An 18,424-nucleotide genomic window follows, 5' to 3' on the forward strand; every position below is an offset into this window, starting at 1 on the left:
GTGAACTCTGCAGTATTGGAGCACATCTATTGTTCATTTTCTCCAGTGGTCTGAGCTCTTGTTTGGAGCTTGGCTTGAATCTGTTACATTCCATACCATATGTGGAGGCCTCACTCTGCTCCATGTGCTGTGTCAAGCCCTTTGTTTGGTCAGGCTGTCTCCCGCTTGAGTGTCCGTTGCAGGATGCATTTTTGTACGTATGCCTGTGTCCTAACAAACACAAAGAGTCACCGCATTTGTTTGACACACTGAGCGTCGTCCATCTCTGAGGAGTCATTCCACAATACAATGCAGTTTTGCAAATGCTTTTAATGTTCATGTTTCTTGTTAAAGTTCTTGTAAATTGTGGCTTAGGAGCGCCGCCCCCTCTGCAATGTGTATCAAGATGAATGGGTAGCTTTCAGGGGTGAGAAGTAACAAAGCACAAATGCTTTCTCGACTTTGTGTCACTTTCTGACTCACCGTACAGATACCTGAAGTTTTCAGGTATCTGTACTTTACTGAAGGATTTATTCTACTCACTTTATTTACTTCACTTTCAACTCAGAATTGTTTTTTCAATGTGTTGTTACGATTGACAGCTTGATGTTAGAGATGTAACAAATCAGAAATGTAAATCATTTTACCACAGTCATGCACATTAATAATAATCTCAAATCAGAGAGATTTTGAAAAATCAGAGATCACCAAAATATCTGGACAGTTTATTGGTAAAAAAGACTTTCAATTTTAAACATTTAATAACTCTCCCGTCAACACCCTACATTCTTTAACCTGTTAGACCTGTGGTTTATACTATTGCCTGTTTTCTAACTTGTCCTACAAGACATTCAGAATGTGATTGTAAACAATAATGTATTACTTAAAACTGTCATCCTTAATGATTAATATCATCAAGGATGAATAAACTATCTATCTATCTATCTATCTATCTATCTATCTATCTATCTATCTATCTATCTATCTATCTATCTATCTATCTATCTATCTATCTATCTATCTATCTATCTATCTATCTATCTATCTATCTATCTATCTATCTATCTATCTATCTATCTATCTATCTATCTATCTATCTATCTATCTATCTATCTATCTATCTGATCTAGTGGAATCATGAATTCAACATTGATTGAACATTGATATATTCATCTAATATGCAACTATATAGGAATGTATGAAACCCTGGATGTTCCAGTGCACTTTATCCCACTGGGCTAAAGTCTTTGCCAATGATGAAACACAGATGTGGCTGTTTTAGTGTAAAGCTGCTGCTTGAATGCTGCAACATCAGTGTACCTGCTTGGCTTATAAAACACAACGTGAATGCATTCACAGTTTACACACACAAATTCTTTTCTTTGAGCTGACTGTGCAACCCTCCTGTATTTCTGTCATTTTGTCCATCAGGAAGTCTTACGAGTTTGAAGACCTGCTCCAGTCGTCAACAGAAAGCTGCCGGGTGGACTGGTACGCTCAGTCCAGGCTGGGGCACACACGCACTTTATCAGAGGAGAACGTCTATGAGGACATAATAGGTAAATAGCATCTTGTCATACTGTTGGTTTAGCTGAACTAAATTAAATTGATGTTGCTTTTAGAAGTAAGGTTTCTGACATGTACGTTTCAACATCGAACTCCTCAGGCCAATGGATCCATAATCTACAAAGTGATGTGTTTGTGTGTAAAATGTGAACATTGCATTTTACTTTGCCATTTCTTCTTGGTTCCTGATACACTCCATGACCTCTTGAGTTTCTTGTGGGTGTGTGTGAGTTCAGCCCACAGTTGATGAGAAGGACAAACTCTGCTCTTTTTTGTCCTGCTCCACTTTTAATTTGGAGCCAGGCCACTCTGCTTTTATTAAAGAATTATATGCAGGAACCTGAACTATGCTCCTGCCTTATTGTCTGCAATGTTGTGCCAACCCCACCAAGAGCCTGCTTAATTTCATAATGTACAATAATGGCGTTGTGTGAGGTTGTACTGTGGCTCAGTTTGGCTTCTGCGAAAGCAGGGGGCATGTGCAGGGCTTTGAGCCGCACGGCATTACTGGCAATGGCTTCACCGTACCTTTCATTTTCTGATGAGAGCCTGTTCTTATAATGGGTGCTGCTTTTCATTATATTTGGGTGATGTCACGTCTTGTATTTAGATCTCTTTACAGCTTCCTTCTTATGTACAGTGCCAATGTTTGTTTGATCATTAAACAGTTAACCAAACATTTACCAGCATCCCATGATTAAAGGAGCAAAGACGCGCTGTCACTGTCTACTCTGCAAACACCTCAGGGAGGCAGAGATTTAATCTAGATTATTTGGACAATGATGAATGAGCGTGATGTACTCAATGTTTTGTCCCAAGTTACTCTTTGTGTCTTTGATCTTCAGGGGAAGAACATTCTCACCAACAATGTTTAACAAAAAAAAACAAAAATGGTACTTTTTTAAAGACGGAGGCTTACTTTCATAGTTATTGAAAATGGAAAGTAACTAGATGCTTGGTAAACGTTCCTATTCGTTGGTTCTCTCAATTAGGTAAAGTTACGTGGGCATGAAAAAGATACTCTAATCTGTATGTTTTCTGAACAGAACAGCTGAAATTCACGCCACACATCCAAGTCTTGAATGCTCTGATAAAAAGGTTTGCTAATTTAGTTAATCCAACACAAACCTTGAGTAAACAGGAGTGTGGTGAAATGGTAAACATTAAGACTTCAGCTTCAACTAATGTTGATGGATGGCTTTTTAGCAGCATAGGCAGACTGCCGCTCTAAAATATTCTTCCTGTATTGACTTAGGTAGTTGTATCAGCATTATTCTTTTCATGATAAACGTGAGTTACAGGCATGTCACAGCCAAGCGTTTTACAGCACCATATTGGTTATGAATACTTGTTTTCAGGTGCATGACTGACACAAGTTGACGTTGTTTGCCACTGATAGCACACAGAGACACACGGCGGGGACCAGCGTGACGTTTTCCTCGGCCAGCAATGTAAAAAAAAACCATTTCACTGATCCCTTGTTTTCCTCCAAGAGAGATGAACCAGGGAACTGAATGTCCCCCTGTATTTGTACATGCACAGGTCACATCTGGGGGAAGAATTGATAGAGCAGGGAACAGACACAGCAGACACAGACCAAGTGAGAAAGAGTCACATGTTTTGGGAAATTGCCTCACTCTTTACTTGCAGGGGAGGACTGGTGGCTACTATTAGATTTAGCTGTGAAAACATCTTATCATGGTGAAATATGAGCAGGTTAAGTTCACTGCTCTCCTGTAAATCTTGAGTGGGAATCATTTAGGAAAACAAACATGACTGATGTGGAAAGAAGAGTTACGTGTCCAATGGAAAGGGCAGAATGTTGAGATTATATAACAGAGATGACGCTTCAAATTTGAATTATTTTTTTTCTTCCAAAGATCCTCCATCCAAGGAGAACCCCTACGAAGATATAGAGCTGGAAAGAAATTGTTTGGGGAGTAAATGGGTTTCACCAGTCTCCTCGTCTCCTATCCCCGACACGCCCACTAAGGTACCTGATTGCACTCTGCAACACTAACTGCATTTAACAGAATAAGTTCCTCGTTACCAACTGCTTTGCTGTGTGTTTCTCTCCCAACTAGCTCAGCGCCAAGCCCGGCTTCTTCAGGCAAAACTCAGAACGAAGAAGCTTTAAAGTACCTGAATTACGCAAAACCAACAGAGACACTGGCATCTCCTCACCTTCCCGTATCAGCCCCCCTTCCACACCCAGCAGCCCTGATGACACCCCCTGTCTCTCTGGGGACCCTTACAATCGCAGGAGGAAGAAAATCCCAAAGGTATGGACGTCTGAGTGGCTCAATCAGATTTATGGTCCAGCATCCCACTATAGGGGAGGTTGTTTGTCGGCTCATGCTGGTGTGTGCCAGATGAGGAAGGTATAGAAAAAGATTACTTTTGGAGGAAGTGTGCTTTGAGGGAAAATGTATTGAAATGATCATGGAAGAGTTTGTATTAGGGTATGTCTCTCCCCTTGAATCCAGATGGTGCTGAAAATCAACGCTATCTTTGAGGCACGGAGGGGAAAGAAACGCATGAAGAAGGTGTCACAATCCACTGAATCCAGCTCAGGGAGAGGTGAGCCTTCAAGTCCGGAAGGGCACACCCTAAATAATCACTCTCATTCACACTTACTGCCAATTTAGAGTGCCAATTACATGTTTGTGGACTGTGGGAGATAACTGCCAGAGTGCTAATCACTGCACCACAGTCCTGTCTCTGACATGACATTGTGTGTTTCTAACCTTCTCATCCCATCAGCTTTGGAGTCAAAACTATTTTCTACCACGAGGAAATCCTGTGTTTACAGATCAATACATCTGGATCCATTTTGATTTAGATGAAGGGAGTTTTTGTAGATTTGTTTTCCTCAAACAGAGACATATATTCAAACGTGATCTGCTTTTAATGATATTTATTGTTTTAAATTGAGATGAATAAACTCCATAACTGTGTTTGTGGAAAAGTAAAGAGAAGAATGACACTAAAGGCTTGAGTTTAACATTTTGAAAACACTTCAATGAAACACCGACATCCACATAAACTCCACACAGAAAAAACAACATTTGTACCAAGAGAAAAGTAAAAACAACCACTAATAATTATGCTTCAAAGACTGTAGTTTGAAAAGATAATAAATAGCAAAACCTTAAGAGAATATTTACAACATTTCTGCTAAACTGGTTATTTGGTTATGAATATTATTCATCTGAATAATATTCATAATTTAAAAAATAGTTTCCACAATGATCACTATTATGTTGCTTCTTTACCGGATTCTGAGAGTTTATGAATCTATATCTAATTTTAAATCAACAAAATTGCCTTTTTTGTATCTGCTCTTTTTTTTTTTTTTACTGAGTTGAATAACTGCGGTGTGGCAGCATATTATGCAGGAGCAACATTTTCCATCATCCATTTATTTCCGACACTCTTTGAAACCACAAAGACCTAATGTGTATTCTCTTCTCTGGGAAAAGTAAAATTTTTCCTTCAAAAGTGTAAATTATGTTGTGTGACGGTGGATTAATATAAAAGCAATGCGCTTTTTACTTGCAGTCACTCCTTTTTTCCTCCTTTCTTCTCTATTTTTTCAGTAACGGATGAGAACAGTGAGTCAGAAAGTGACACGGAGGAGAAACTAAAAGGTGAGAACACACAATAAACACACAGTAACAAAGTACTTGTATTAGACTTTTTGTTGTCTCGTGTTTAATGCTTTTGTATTTATGTAAGATCATTTAAGATATACACAGATGGAAATAGTCACATGCCTTTGTGTATGGGATTAAGGTGTTTGCATTAACATGTATGTTTCTGTGTGATTTCAGCTCACAGCCAACGATTGGTGTCCGTCCAGTCCATGCTGAGGCAGACTGGGAGATATCGAACCCTGGAGAGAGATCTGATGGAACTGCAGGAGAGGAAGCTCTTTGAGTATTTTATAGTTGTTGCACTCCACAAAACAAAAGCCGGCGTTCCCTATCTGCCAGAAGTCACACAGCAGTTTCCTCTCAAGGTAAAGGATGGTGGAAACTCTCGTGAAAAGAAGTGTGAGACAGGATATGTAAAACAAATAGATAAATAACAATATTTATATATTAAATGAACAATCCCACATGAGTAGGGATAGTTAATATTGTGAAGGAAAAACAACACTTTAACAGGAGGAAACCTCCATAGTTAGAGACTGCGAGGTTTCTGTACCCGCTGTGGGTAGCAGATATTAAGAAAGATAGATAACCATAATCAAATGCAGAGGTTGACATCAGACAGAAAGCTGTTTATTATAGTGCAGATTTGACGGGTGTAGAAAGAATACATCATCATATTGCAGCTATACAGCCAGAAATCCTGCTAAATGGTATGGAGAGAGGAGAAAGCAGTCTACAAGAAAGAACTACTGTACATAGAAAGCATTGGTTTCCTTACTCATCTACACTGCGACAATATGTTAACACTGTATAAAAATATGATAGAACTTGTTCATTAACAGGTATGTGGATGAGGCTCATACAGATCTGACATTGACACAAAAAGATTATGGTATGAAAGCAAGTTATTTGTCTTGAGAAGCTCTTTTGTGACTTAATGTCGATTTAGATATCTCGTCTCACAACAATAATAATAATATTAATAAGGCTGCATTTGTATAGCAGGATGTACATGACTTTAATTATGTGATTCGTCCAGCAGTGTAACATATTCATATGTTCTCTCTCAAATCATCCAGCTTGAGAGGAGCTTTAAGTTCATGAGAGAAACTGAGGACCAGCTGAAGGTTATCCCTCAGTTCTGTTTCCCCGATGCCAAAGACTGGGCGCCGGTCGACAATTTCCCCAGGTCAGTTCAAGTCGAAGCTGCTGCTTCCACACACAAGGGTGGTATGAAGTATAACAAAACAAGGAGTCAGGGATTTCTTGGTCGAGTGCTAATATCTCACCTTGTTTTTGCCCCCTAATAACCACGTGGTTGTGAAGAAACTGAAAGCCCTAAAGCCAGCCACTCATTGAGACGACTGTTCTTTCATTGTCACGTCAATGAAAATGACAAATTCATACCAGAAGAAACTGTGTATTCTGCACCTCATACCTGGCTTGTTATTTTTTATTTTTTTTAAACACGTCAGTGTTGTTTGACATTGCCTGTGTTATCTAATTCATCCTCTCAACGTCTGCATTGTTCTGAGATGGGATAATGAGAGGCCTGACTGGGATGGTTAAATATTACCCAGAGGCAAATGTTTGATGAGTGTGAGGCGACCAAACACACACCTGCACTGGCCTGGCTGAGGCTCCCCCCTGTAGAGGAGGTCATCATGAGTCGATGAATACCTGTCGGGCAGAGCTCAGGTGGTTTTGTGTGGGTTTTTCCCCTAGTATATCTGCCCTGAGGCGCCTCCCACTTAAGGTGATTGTCAGGTTTTTCCTTCCAGAAAATCAGTGTAGAATGGAGATTTTAAACTATTTTCAACGGTTAAAAATAGTTTTCCACATGCAACGAATGAGTCTACCTTTTTGTTTTCCTCCCTCAGTGAGACGTTCTCATTTGTACTGACTGGTGAAGATGGGAGCCGGCGATTCGGCTACTGTCGGCGTTTACTGGTATGCTCTACAAATGCTTCTGCCATTAGTGCCATTCACACTTCATTTCAAGACTGTTGACTCAGTGTCTTTTACATCTTTCATCCCTCTCGTGCATTTCTTTGAATTTGGTTGACGATTCTTAAATGTACCCACAAAACATGCTCGTTTGATCCTTTTTGTGTAAAATACCTGTTATACTGAATAACGGTGTTATCCTCCCCTTATTTATTCTTGTCATGATTTCTTTGCAGAAATTAAAAAGGAAAAAAGTAATTCTCACAAAAATCCCCCCACTGCTGATGCAGCTGGCTGAGAAGTCTTGTGTTTTGAAGCTGTCTTTTTTTTTTTTTTTTTTTTTTCCTTTGCTCTTCACAGCCCAGCGGTAAAGGCCGAAGGCTTCCTGAGGTTTACTGTATCGTCAGCCGGCTGGGATGCTTCGACCTCTTCTCTAAGGTAGCAACACTATACAGTAACAATATTTGCAAAATGATTATACAGATATATTCTGCATCTTCCATCACAGTGCGTGGAATTGCACGTGTTGTATGAGCTCTTACAACAGCTTCACTTCCACCAAATAAATACCACAACCAACCACCAAAGCCCCACCCACTCTCCGCATGGTGCACTTTCCCACAAGGCCTTGTAGCCCAGGCGCCGATAGAGCAACACATGGGAAATGCAACTAATGCGGTTGCTGCAGTGGAAAAGGTTCCCTTTGATGAGCATTCGAAATATCGACATAATGACCGGAGTACATGTCTCGCAGCCAACTTTATTCATTTCTGAAGTTATATTAGTCAGGATACATATTTAGACATCCAATAGCTTATTCCATGCTTCTTCGGCATGAATTCAGTGGCACGGATGTTTTAATACCATGCAGATGTGCATGTGTGTGTGTGTGTCACGTTTCTGTAAAGGAGAACACATTATTGATTCAGGATGTTAGTCATGTGTCGTGTTGACGCTTTCTGCCACTATCTGTGGCTGTGCACGCATTCAGAAAGAATGAGTTTGCAAAGGAAAAAGTAAAGCATGGCTGACCGAATTCAAAGGAGACATTAGACTGAGGTCAATATTGATTAAAAGGGGGTCAGTGGTGTAAATGATTTCACAGAATGCGCAGTCAAGTAAAGTATTGTAAAGCATATATGGAAACCATAATACCACTATGTATACTGATCCAGTTTTTTTGGGGCATTGAATAAAATGCTATATTGCAATATCGAAACATCACAGTAAAGTATCTCACTTTGACATTACACCAGCTTGATTTGACTTGGAATTAATATACACTCATATGATCTGACCTAATACTCCAGAGAGACATTCAACTGCCAACAACCTATTCCCGCAACAAGGAAATATTACTTAGGTTTCCAAGCTCAGGTAATTCCACCGCACCATTTGTAATCACTATGGACTGCCATGTTTACACAGATGCTTCAGGAAGAGTGAATCTATTTCATTTAGTTTGAAAAGTAGAGTTACATTGTAGTATTTGCTTCTTTCCTGTCCATGGTGATTGTAACTTCTTTCTGGAGGTCAGATACAACACTGAAACACTTCCACTGGTCCACAGGCAACAATATGGAATAAACTATTATTTTATAAAAAAAATTATTAGTCATAACTGTATGGATGGATGGATGGATGGTCATTTTTGGGTTATCAAACGCATAAAAGACTCGACGTGTGTGCTTCTCTGCTGTATCCAGATCCTGGATGAAGTGGAAAAGAGGAGGGCTATCTCTCCTGCTCTGGTGCAGCCGTTTATGAGAGGAATCATGGAGGCTCCTTTTCCGGCTCCAGGGAGGACGATCACTGTCAAAAACTTCCTACCTGGCTCCGGGACCGAGGTGAGACTTTAAATACTTGAAAAAGCAAAGTCCTGCAAAAAGCAACTTTTCCCTGATTCTAAACACGATCACATCAGTGTCTTCATGTGTGCATCTTACAGTGTTTCAACCTCTTCTGTACAGGTGATTGAACTGTGTCGACCTTCGGATTCACGCCTGGAGCATGTGGACTTTGAATGTCTCTTCTCTTCCTTGAACTTGCGCCTCCTCCTGCGAGTGTTTGCCTCTCTGCTGCTGGAGCGCAGGGTCATCTTCACTGCTGACAAACTCAGGTTGGTGGAGTTGCTGTGATACGCCTCAATGAGTCTAAACTGATGAGTCGTAATGAAGGCGGCTTGCCGGCTCTCAGAGGAGCACGGCGTCGAGGGACCTCGACGAGCAGTCTGAGGAAAAGAAGATTCAACCAAGTGTGAGAGGAAGGAATGCTGTTGTGTTTTACAGTCGCCTGGGGAACAATCAGTCCTCCTCTGGAAAACTGTCATGGATACCGGAAAAAAAGGAGTTTGGCCTGAAAGCATAGCGAACACGTGTGCAGTGAGACGTCATCACTGCCAAACCTTTAACTTTCACCATGATTACAGCAGTTAAATCCTCCCCAGCAGGGTTTATTGTAACTGTTGTGGCACACCTGGGTCAACAGGAAGAAGCAGCAGAAACAGGCTTACTGGTCTTATTCAAATTTATTGGACTCACTGGAAACATCGAGGCTGACGAGGTGTAAAACAATATATCTTTAGTTCAGTGTAACAGGTTTACATGAGAACATGTTCCCCTCCAGAGCTGCTGCACACTCTGCACCATCCAGTGGAAATTGTACCTCATTAATCTGGTTTCTTATTGAATTAACTGTGGGCAGATGCACAGCTGGGAAACATTAACTTCACAGTGTGATTGTGTCTGCTGCTGCTTTGTAGTGTTATAAATGTTTTATCAGCCTCTATTGAAATATTCCTCTCAGGGTAATTTCAGTTTGTGAAGGCCAACTAAAATACAATTTTCACCTCATGTTCTATATTAATAAATGCTTGTCTGGAGGAGGGATTCTTTTTTTGGGGGGGACTGAGCACGTCAGCACTCCCTTGTGGTTCAAAACGAAATACACACTTAAAAACGCTGAAAGAGTTATTAAGTGCTTTTGTTCGGTTTCAATGATCATCGCTAGCGACAATAATGAGAGTCTTTGAAGGAACTTTACTCCCAGCCCTACAAACAGCATGATGGTGATTATTTTAGAAGTGAACCTTCATTTAGGGGCTGAAAACGCGTCTACAACATGTAAATCTGGGAACTGACAATGCACAAACTCCATGTTGCACACTATCTCTTTGTGAATAAATAACTCAACATCTGCATACAAACCCTGCTTCACACTATCTTGGTTATGCCTTCAACAAACCTAACCTAAATTTAAAAAAAAAGTCCATTGTAGAACTCTGAATATTGAGAATCTGGAAATTTGTCTTTTTGATTGTCACAATATTTCTATTTGAGGTGTAACAGTGTATTTTTCATTTAATTCAGGTATTATGATCTCTTTTTCTCTCTTTCCACAGCACATTGTCTCAGTGTTGTCATGCAGTCGTGGCTCTCCTCTATCCCTTCACCTGGCAGCACACGTACATCCCCGTTCTCCCGCCGTCCATGTTGGATATAGTCTGCACCCCGACACCCTTCATCGTTGGCCTCCTCTCCAGCTCTCTACCTCGTCTCAAAGAGCTTCCCATAGAAGAAGTAAGACACAGTTGTTTTATCTTGAATCTATTTTTTTTTTTGCTTTTATTGCCCTTGAGCCTGGGCATTTCCTGCAGTGAACAATAGCTGCAGGAAATGACCTCACCCTCTCTCTGCTCAGGTCCTGGTGGTTGACCTCTGTAACAGCCGCTTCCTGAGACAGGTACCGAATTTAGTCTTTCTGGAGTAACAGACAATGTAAGGTGTCACATCAGTGCACATAATATGTCAATTTACTGTCTTTGCTGTCCTCCTACAGCTGGATGATGAGGACTCAATTCTTCCTCATAAGCTGCAGGCAGCTCTTGAGCATGTGCTGGACAAGAGGAGGGAGCTGGCCTGTGAGAAAGGAGATCTGCCCAATGGTGAATCATCACACTTAATACGGCTAATGTTTTACTCAACTGACTTTGATTGCTGATGTAAAAAATATTCATTTGTTTTGGCTTCACTGTTTTCTGATAACAGTCCAAAAACATGCATCTGAGGTTATTTGGGGACCGTGTTTGTGTGCGCGTCCCCCCCACCCCCCCAAAAAATAAACCTCAAAACATCTTTTAATTAGAGGATTGGGTGAGGCTCAGTCGTGTCATAACAAGAGGAATAGTGAACATTTTGAAACACATTGCCACAATAAAGGCTGAGTAGTTCTGATTCTTCTTTTTTTAGGTAGATATTTAAAAAAAAATTTCGTGCTTTAAATACCTTGTTCTCTATTTTCCTCCCTCTTGTTTATCCTCACAGACTCCGGCTCTCTCAGCACAGTGGTATCAGAGGCCTTTGTGCGTTTCTTCGTGGAGATGGTGGGTCACTTCTCCCTCTTCATGGGCGGAGCAGAGAGGGAGGACGAGTCTGTCTCCTCCCCCACTTTGCCCAGCCCTTCTTCCTCTTCGTCGTCATCCTCCACCTTTCAACGAGAAGCGTTTCGCAAAGCGGTCACCTCCAAGAGCCTGAGGAGGTTTCTGGAGGTGTTCATGGAGACCCAGATGTTTACTGGCTTCATCCAGGAGAGGGAGCTACGCCGGCAGGGCCTCAGAGGTACAGTACACTGAAGGTTGTTGAACACCTTCAAAAATACACTGTTTAGGATTAAATCTGGTATTTTACTTCAAATTGAGAGTCCATAGAAACTGTTTATTGTATTTGCAAATTATGCGCAATTATGTTGTATTTTATAGATTTTTGATCATTCATTTGTAAATTTACGGTTTATGAGAGGAAAAAGTTCTCAAATATTGTCAGCAAATATGTTTTCGCAGCTCATTGAGACTTCAAAATGCAATCAAAAACTTTAGAACAAACTGGTAAAATTGAGTTATTGTGTCAATCAACAATTAAGAACATACATTTCAATTAAGTTTATTTTTATTCTGAGACTTTATAGATGTCAAATCTCATATTAAGGCAGTAATATATATTATTATTAGTTGGCAGCAATAAGTCACAGATCTTTAGATTATCTCAGAGTTTTTAGTAAATGCAGAGCACTCTGATCTCTGTTGTGATTCCTATTCAAATCTGCCACTTGTTTTGCTGGACTGTGGACAGTTTAGAGCAGGGGTGGCCAACCCTGGTCCTCGAGAGCCGCAGTCCTGCATGTTTTAGATGTTTCCCTGCTCAAACACACCTGTTGTCATGATGAGGCTCTGCAGAAAGCTTGACAAGGAGCCACTAATTGCTGTCAGCTGTATTGATGTGAGGAGACATCTAAAACGTGCAGGACTGCGGCTCTCGAGGACCAGGGTTGGCCACCCCTGGTTTAGAGGCTGGATTTATTGGCGAGGACAGGCTAGTTCGTAAGCTAACGAACAGCAGAACACATAAACATCAATGGAAGAACACCATAACCCTTTGTAACACTCCTTACCTGCCTTCATTAAGTGTTACATAAAAGAAATGCATGGAATACCTTCAAATAGTGACTGAATTAGAAGTTAAGTGGCATACAATATGATAATCCATATGTGTTTCAATGCATTAATTATGTTGCGTAAAAGTTGACTATATGTCTGTACATCTGCTTATAAATATTAAACAAAAACGTGCTCAAGAAGAGATTGGGGGAACCTTTCATAGTGAAGTGAAATGTGGAGTATTTGCGACTCTTCCTTCAGGACTCTTTGAGGTGAGAGCACAGGAGTATCTGGACTCGCTGCCAGGGAGCGAGCAAAGAGGCGTCAACAAGTTCCTCAAAGGTTTAGGTGAGATTACATTCCTCCCCAGTCAAAGAGATGATCCATTGACTCATTTATCAATATAAAAAAAAAAAAAACGGAAAACTGTTTTTATGGAAAAATATCTTGACGCACATGTTTTTTTCCTTCTTCTAGGAAATAAGATGAAATTCCTCTCGAAGAAGTAGGATGTGGAGTCATTGAAGGCTGGAGAAACAATGAAAAAGAAAAGAAGACAAAAAGAGGCACTCCCTTCCAGACGTAGGGAGCTTATAGATGGAGATGTGTCTTCATGCCAGAAGGAAGAGTCCTGAAGTGAACTGGAGACATAGTTCACAGAAAAGGGGGAACGTTAGACTTTAGTCCTCAGCTTCATTAGCCGCTCATTCCATTAGTGTTGTGAAGAGTTTACCTTTCCAAAACACCAACATCACAACGCGTCTAACCGTGTGTAGTCTAATGCTTTAAATGTGTAACAGATGACAGTCAGTCCTTACGGTGTCTTACTGCACAGCACGGCACAGTGTAAATGTCTTGGGGTGTGTTCTCAGCCGCTAACTGCACCCGTGAAGCTGAAGACAGCAGTGTCGCTGAAAGTTCTCATTTTGTACAATATTTCTCTTCTACATTCCAAGTATTTTCTATAGAGGCCTTTTATAATACGATAGTACAACTTCTTTGACAACAGGAGGCTTTTTAAGTTAATTTATATTCCTTTTAGACAAACCTAATCTCTCTATCTCAGTTTTCTTTTTTTCTTTTTAGCTTTCTGTCAAATGAAAGTGAAGGAATCTCCTGTCGTTTGTAATACACTTTATTTAACAGAGTCTAGTCCAGGCTGTTTGTAGACCACTTTGGGTTGTTGGGTATATGTACCACTGTTTCAAGTAAATGTAATTTTTTATGAAATTTCTGAATATGAGGAGCAGCGAGACCAAGGGAAAATGAGGAGGAGAAGGAAATCAATGTGAATGCATCTCTTGGTCTCATTTTGGGTGTCAATAGAGGATGGAGGGTGGCAGGGTAAAGGTGAAGAGTGATGTCTATCTTTGGCAAATCAATATCAGTGTCTTCACAGAAATAGCTCAGTATGTCTTAAAGTTGACTGAGAATGAAATGAACCTTCATGAATAAAATGAACTGTCGTCAGCAAACATCTTCTCTGTTTTTCTAGTCCTAAATACATGTTCCTATGTTTTGGCAGCGCTTGACTGGAGTCATCACAGTGAATTCATAACGTTACTGAATTAATCCAGATCAGAGCCAACATAAGTTTGTAAAGTTGTGCGCCTGATAAAGACACTGGATGATCAGGATTCACCATTCATATGTAGGCAATATGTATGTAAGAGTTTAATCCAGGTAAATCCAGGGTAACAAAGAGTTCCTCTGTCAAAACTTTTACTCTGAAGTGATATTAATCAATTGCAAATCGACAAAGATGAAAACCTCCCTTTAATATGTCTTATAGTAATCTCATTAAACAACCACATCACAAAATAAAACTCATGAATACTCATCCTGTCACAAACAGTGTATACAGCTGATTTAACCACTTTTGAAAATTCCCACATATACGTCGCCAGGTCAGGGATGGAAAAATAATCCTAAAGTAAAGCATTCACATCAAAAATGTGATTGGCACACACTTCATTGAAGTAAAATCACAAAACTACATGGATTCCCAATTAGCTCAATTTATACAAAGACAGACAGTTGCAGGGAACACAGGGATGAAATAGATTTCTGAAAAACGACAGACCCAAACTCCAGTGGTGATGAGGATCCAGGAGTCACCGTTAGAGTGAGTTGGCCTGTGATTGGCTGAGAGTGGAGAAGGGGGATGGAGCGGCCGGGATATTCTGCTTGTTCTCTACAGTAATGAAGTGGCTTCACAGAAAAGAAACCTGTTTTCTTTTCCAACGTCCTGCAGGACACTGCAAAAGTAACACTTAGAAAAGTAACTCTAATCTGATTACTGATTTGGAAATAGTAACATTAGATTACTCGTTACTGAAAAAAGTGATCACATTAGAGTAACGCTTAAACACATCACTGGCTATGGCCAACGACAAAAAGTACATTCAGGTTGTTGCAGCACTGGATTCTTCCACCACCCGCTGAGGGGTGGGACTACTGCGGGACCTGCCGGCTCAGGGCAAATACATGGCGCTTTAAGCCCAACTCTTCCAGCTGTTCCAGCTGTTCGATGTCAAATGAACAGAGCGCCTTCTGTCTCGCAATGGCTTGGGAGCGATTAAACCCACTGAACTGATGGAGAACATGTTAGCGCCGCTGGGATTGGGTGACGCTACGTTCCTCTCTATCCAGATGCTCCTGCATCAACTACCATCTCAGGTGCACTGGCCAGCTCACCGCTCACGTTCACTAAAGATTATCGTGGGTTGGCGGAGGAGGCAGACAGGATTCTGCTGGCATTGCGGCTGTAAGGAGAGCATGCTGTCCTGCCAGCACAGCCTCAACACTGTCCAGTGCAGGGAAACACCAGACCCAGCACTCGGTAGCGACTGTGAGCGCTGGGAACTCGAATAAGCTGCTGTGCAGCTGCTGTTTCGACACTTTATCTGGGAGGCATTTCCTCGTGGATACTGGCGCACAGCGGAGCATCACCACCCGCCTCTTTCACCGACGTTGCAAGTGGCATGAATGGGCCACCTTTGGATTCTGGAAGCGGGACTCCCATTGTACTTCTTTTTTTTTTTTTTTTTGCATTTTATATTGCACGGAAAGTCATTTTTTCCAAGGTTGGAAAAAATTACAAAAAAATGATTGGTAGGAGGTTACCACCAGGTACTGGTCCATCCGCAGGATGTGGCCAAAACTGCAGTGATCATTTGGACTTTTCAAGTTTCTACGGATGCTGATTGGTCTTAAAAGTGCATTGCAATCCTTCCAGTGGTTGACGAACTCTGATTTTAGGGTCTTGCCTTTTCTGTCCGTGTATCTGGATCATATCCAGCCAGCACCTTGGCTGAGGTGCACCTGTGACAGCTCTTTGAGAGACTTAATGAGCGGGGGCTGATCGTGAACCCATTTAAGTATCATTTCAGATTGTCAGAAATTGAGTTTCTGGACCACCATGTGTCCTCACGGGGAGTGGTGCCCTTACCGACTGAACTTTTACAACCCCTTCATTATGCACATAGCTCATCCCTTGTATGAAGCTCAAGGGGCGGAAAGGCCAAGCAGGATTTGGTCTGGTCCCTAGAAAGGATTCTGGCTTTTGAGAGAGGCAAGGTTGCGCTCTCTAACACCACCATGATTGCGCATCCATCTCCAACATTATCGATGGCGCTCATCACCGATGCCTCGAACTATGCAGTGGGGACGATATGTGAACAGAGGGTGGTGGGAACCAGGCAGCCTCTGGGGTTTTTCAGCAAACAGCTGCATAAAAATAAGAGGAAGTCCAGCAAGTTCGACAGAGAACACCAAGGTTTTTTCCTCGCCATACGTCACTTTATGTTCTGTTGGGGGGCCGGCAGTTTACCACTTTTGTGGATCATACATCTCTCACCTTTGATATATCCAAGACTTCAGAACCATCGTCTGCATGGCAGCAGCACCACCTCTCTGACATTTCAGAGTTTACCACAGACATTCAGCATGTGGCCGGACAAAACAAGGCAGCGGCCAACTGCCTCTCGCAGGCACACATGACCTCTATGCACTCTGGTGTGGACTATGTTGCCATAACCAATGGCCAGCAGGCTGACTCCAAAATCCAGGCCTTCATGACAACCACCACAGGTTTACAGCTGCATCTGTGACATGTCAACAGGACAGGCCTGCCATGGTACCTGCTGGTTGGCAATGTCAGCTAAGAAAAACGGTATTGTTGTGTCGGAACAGTTTTGCTTTTACGCCAGGTAGAGCTTTGGAATCTCCTCCCGTTGTTGTCTTTCTTACAGACTGGCATAGCTGTTGGACACAACCGGGGTGGGAAAGCTGAGAGAGAGAGAGAGAGAGAGAGAGAGAGAGAGAGAGAGAGAGAGAGAGAGAGAGAGAGAGAGAGAGAGTCTATCTATCTATCAGTCTATCTATCCATCCATCCATCCATCCATCCATCTATCCATCTATCCATCTATCTATCTATCTATCTATAAAATGTACATGTGAGTATGTGTGAAAAGAGTTGCAGAAAGCAAGGGAGATCTTTTACGTAATGTGAGCAGACCCATGAATCTCACAGCTCTGTGGGACATATCAAATACAAATACTCAGATCATTGGGCTGAGGTTCACTTTCAGGGAAATGCTGAGAAAGGTCCACTGGTAGACTCTCTTCAGCTTTCCTTCAAGTTTTGAGGTTTTGCCTGTTTGCCTCAAACAGGCAAAGTCAGGATAGTTCCATGTTATTTCTTGCTGAGCAATAAACATCAAGCTACTACAAAGGTTTTCCATTTAATTAATGACATATCTGCAGATCTGTGACTCTCGCTTCAGCGTCCAAGAACAAACAACTCAAGATTCTCCAGCATCATGAACCGTCACGTCTGTGCAAAAGTAATCCCCAAATAAAAATCAAAAAATCACCTGTACTTTATATTTTTACTCTGGTTCAACTACTGCCTCCATTGTCATGAACAGGCATTCAAATCCACAAACATAAATTTGTTCAAAGCACATTTTAGACAAACATTAAATGTAAAATGAACCTAAGGACAGTAATTAGTCGTTACACAAAAACCGCATTGAACTGTATTGCACAATGATTAAACTGCAGAAAATACAACAAATAAACAAACTATGAAATATGCTGTTTGGATTCTGCCTGTGAACTTATGACACTTGTGACTTGCAATGCCCATAATATTCAATGGGTGGCTCTGTAAACCAGTTCATATTGCTCTGCACATGCTGCCTTGCTGAGTCCAAAGTCTACAATCACATCCCAGACAATTACACCTCCAGGCCTTTTAATGGCTTGCACAACAAGCCCAAGTCCAGCAATATTATTGCCTCTGTTTGCTCATGTGAGAAAACAGGAAAGTGATAAGCATAAAGTACAAGGAAGTGACAGTGGAAGGAAAACTATGCAAAAAAAACCCTTAATTTAGTATTAAAATACATATGAAACACAAGGTAAGGTGCAACTGGATGGAAAAAAATGTGATCTCACAAAATTTCCATTGTGGATTAACCAAGAAAACACATAAACAAGCTTTTAATCTCTAAATAACTTTATTAAATTATTGTAAATTACATGAAAGGAGTGACATTTATTGTCCAACAAGGTTTCCAGTGCACCGTTGACTTATAATCACACACAGGGTAGATCCAATAATGCTCTAATATCCAAGCAGTCCATGTAAACTCACTATTTCTCTCAGTGTACAGTATCCAACCCTTATACTAATATCAACCTTTTATTAAATTATCTTTTTCTTTTTTTTTTGAGCTGAGTTTTTCTTCTTTGTTTTTCATGGTCCCTTTATTGAACCAGTCAGACTTTATTTATAATATAGCCCTGATAGTGTGTGGGCAAGTTATACCCTGGACAG

General features: G+C 41.1%; 1 protein-coding gene across 1 annotated transcript in view; it reads left to right on the top strand.

Moving 5' to 3' along the window:
• LOC308136945 (DENN domain-containing protein 2A) overlaps positions 1-13,979 on the top strand; it is a 35,248-nt gene extending 21,269 nt beyond the window's left edge. Inside the window, exons 4-20 of the mRNA XM_080505498.1 lie at positions 1,411-1,538; positions 3,426-3,538; positions 3,630-3,827; positions 4,032-4,125; positions 5,145-5,195; positions 5,379-5,566; positions 6,281-6,390; positions 7,082-7,151; positions 7,509-7,586; positions 8,855-8,995; positions 9,119-9,267; positions 10,549-10,726; positions 10,848-10,889; positions 10,986-11,091; positions 11,471-11,764; positions 12,841-12,927; positions 13,057-13,979. Coding sequence (XP_080361624.1) covers positions 1,411-1,538; positions 3,426-3,538; positions 3,630-3,827; positions 4,032-4,125; positions 5,145-5,195; positions 5,379-5,566; positions 6,281-6,390; positions 7,082-7,151; positions 7,509-7,586; positions 8,855-8,995; positions 9,119-9,267; positions 10,549-10,726; positions 10,848-10,889; positions 10,986-11,091; positions 11,471-11,764; positions 12,841-12,927; positions 13,057-13,088 — 2,059 coding nt within the window. The 3' untranslated portion in view covers positions 13,089-13,979. The remainder of the gene's footprint in view (positions 1-1,410; positions 1,539-3,425; positions 3,539-3,629; positions 3,828-4,031; positions 4,126-5,144; positions 5,196-5,378; positions 5,567-6,280; positions 6,391-7,081; positions 7,152-7,508; positions 7,587-8,854; positions 8,996-9,118; positions 9,268-10,548; positions 10,727-10,847; positions 10,890-10,985; positions 11,092-11,470; positions 11,765-12,840; positions 12,928-13,056) is intronic.
• Positions 13,980-18,424: the final 4,445 nt, after the last annotated feature.

Source organism: Blennius ocellaris, assembly GCF_963422515.1.
Source record: "Blennius ocellaris genome assembly, chromosome: 11".
Taxonomy (NCBI): Eukaryota; Metazoa; Chordata; class Actinopteri; order Blenniiformes; family Blenniidae; genus Blennius; species Blennius ocellaris.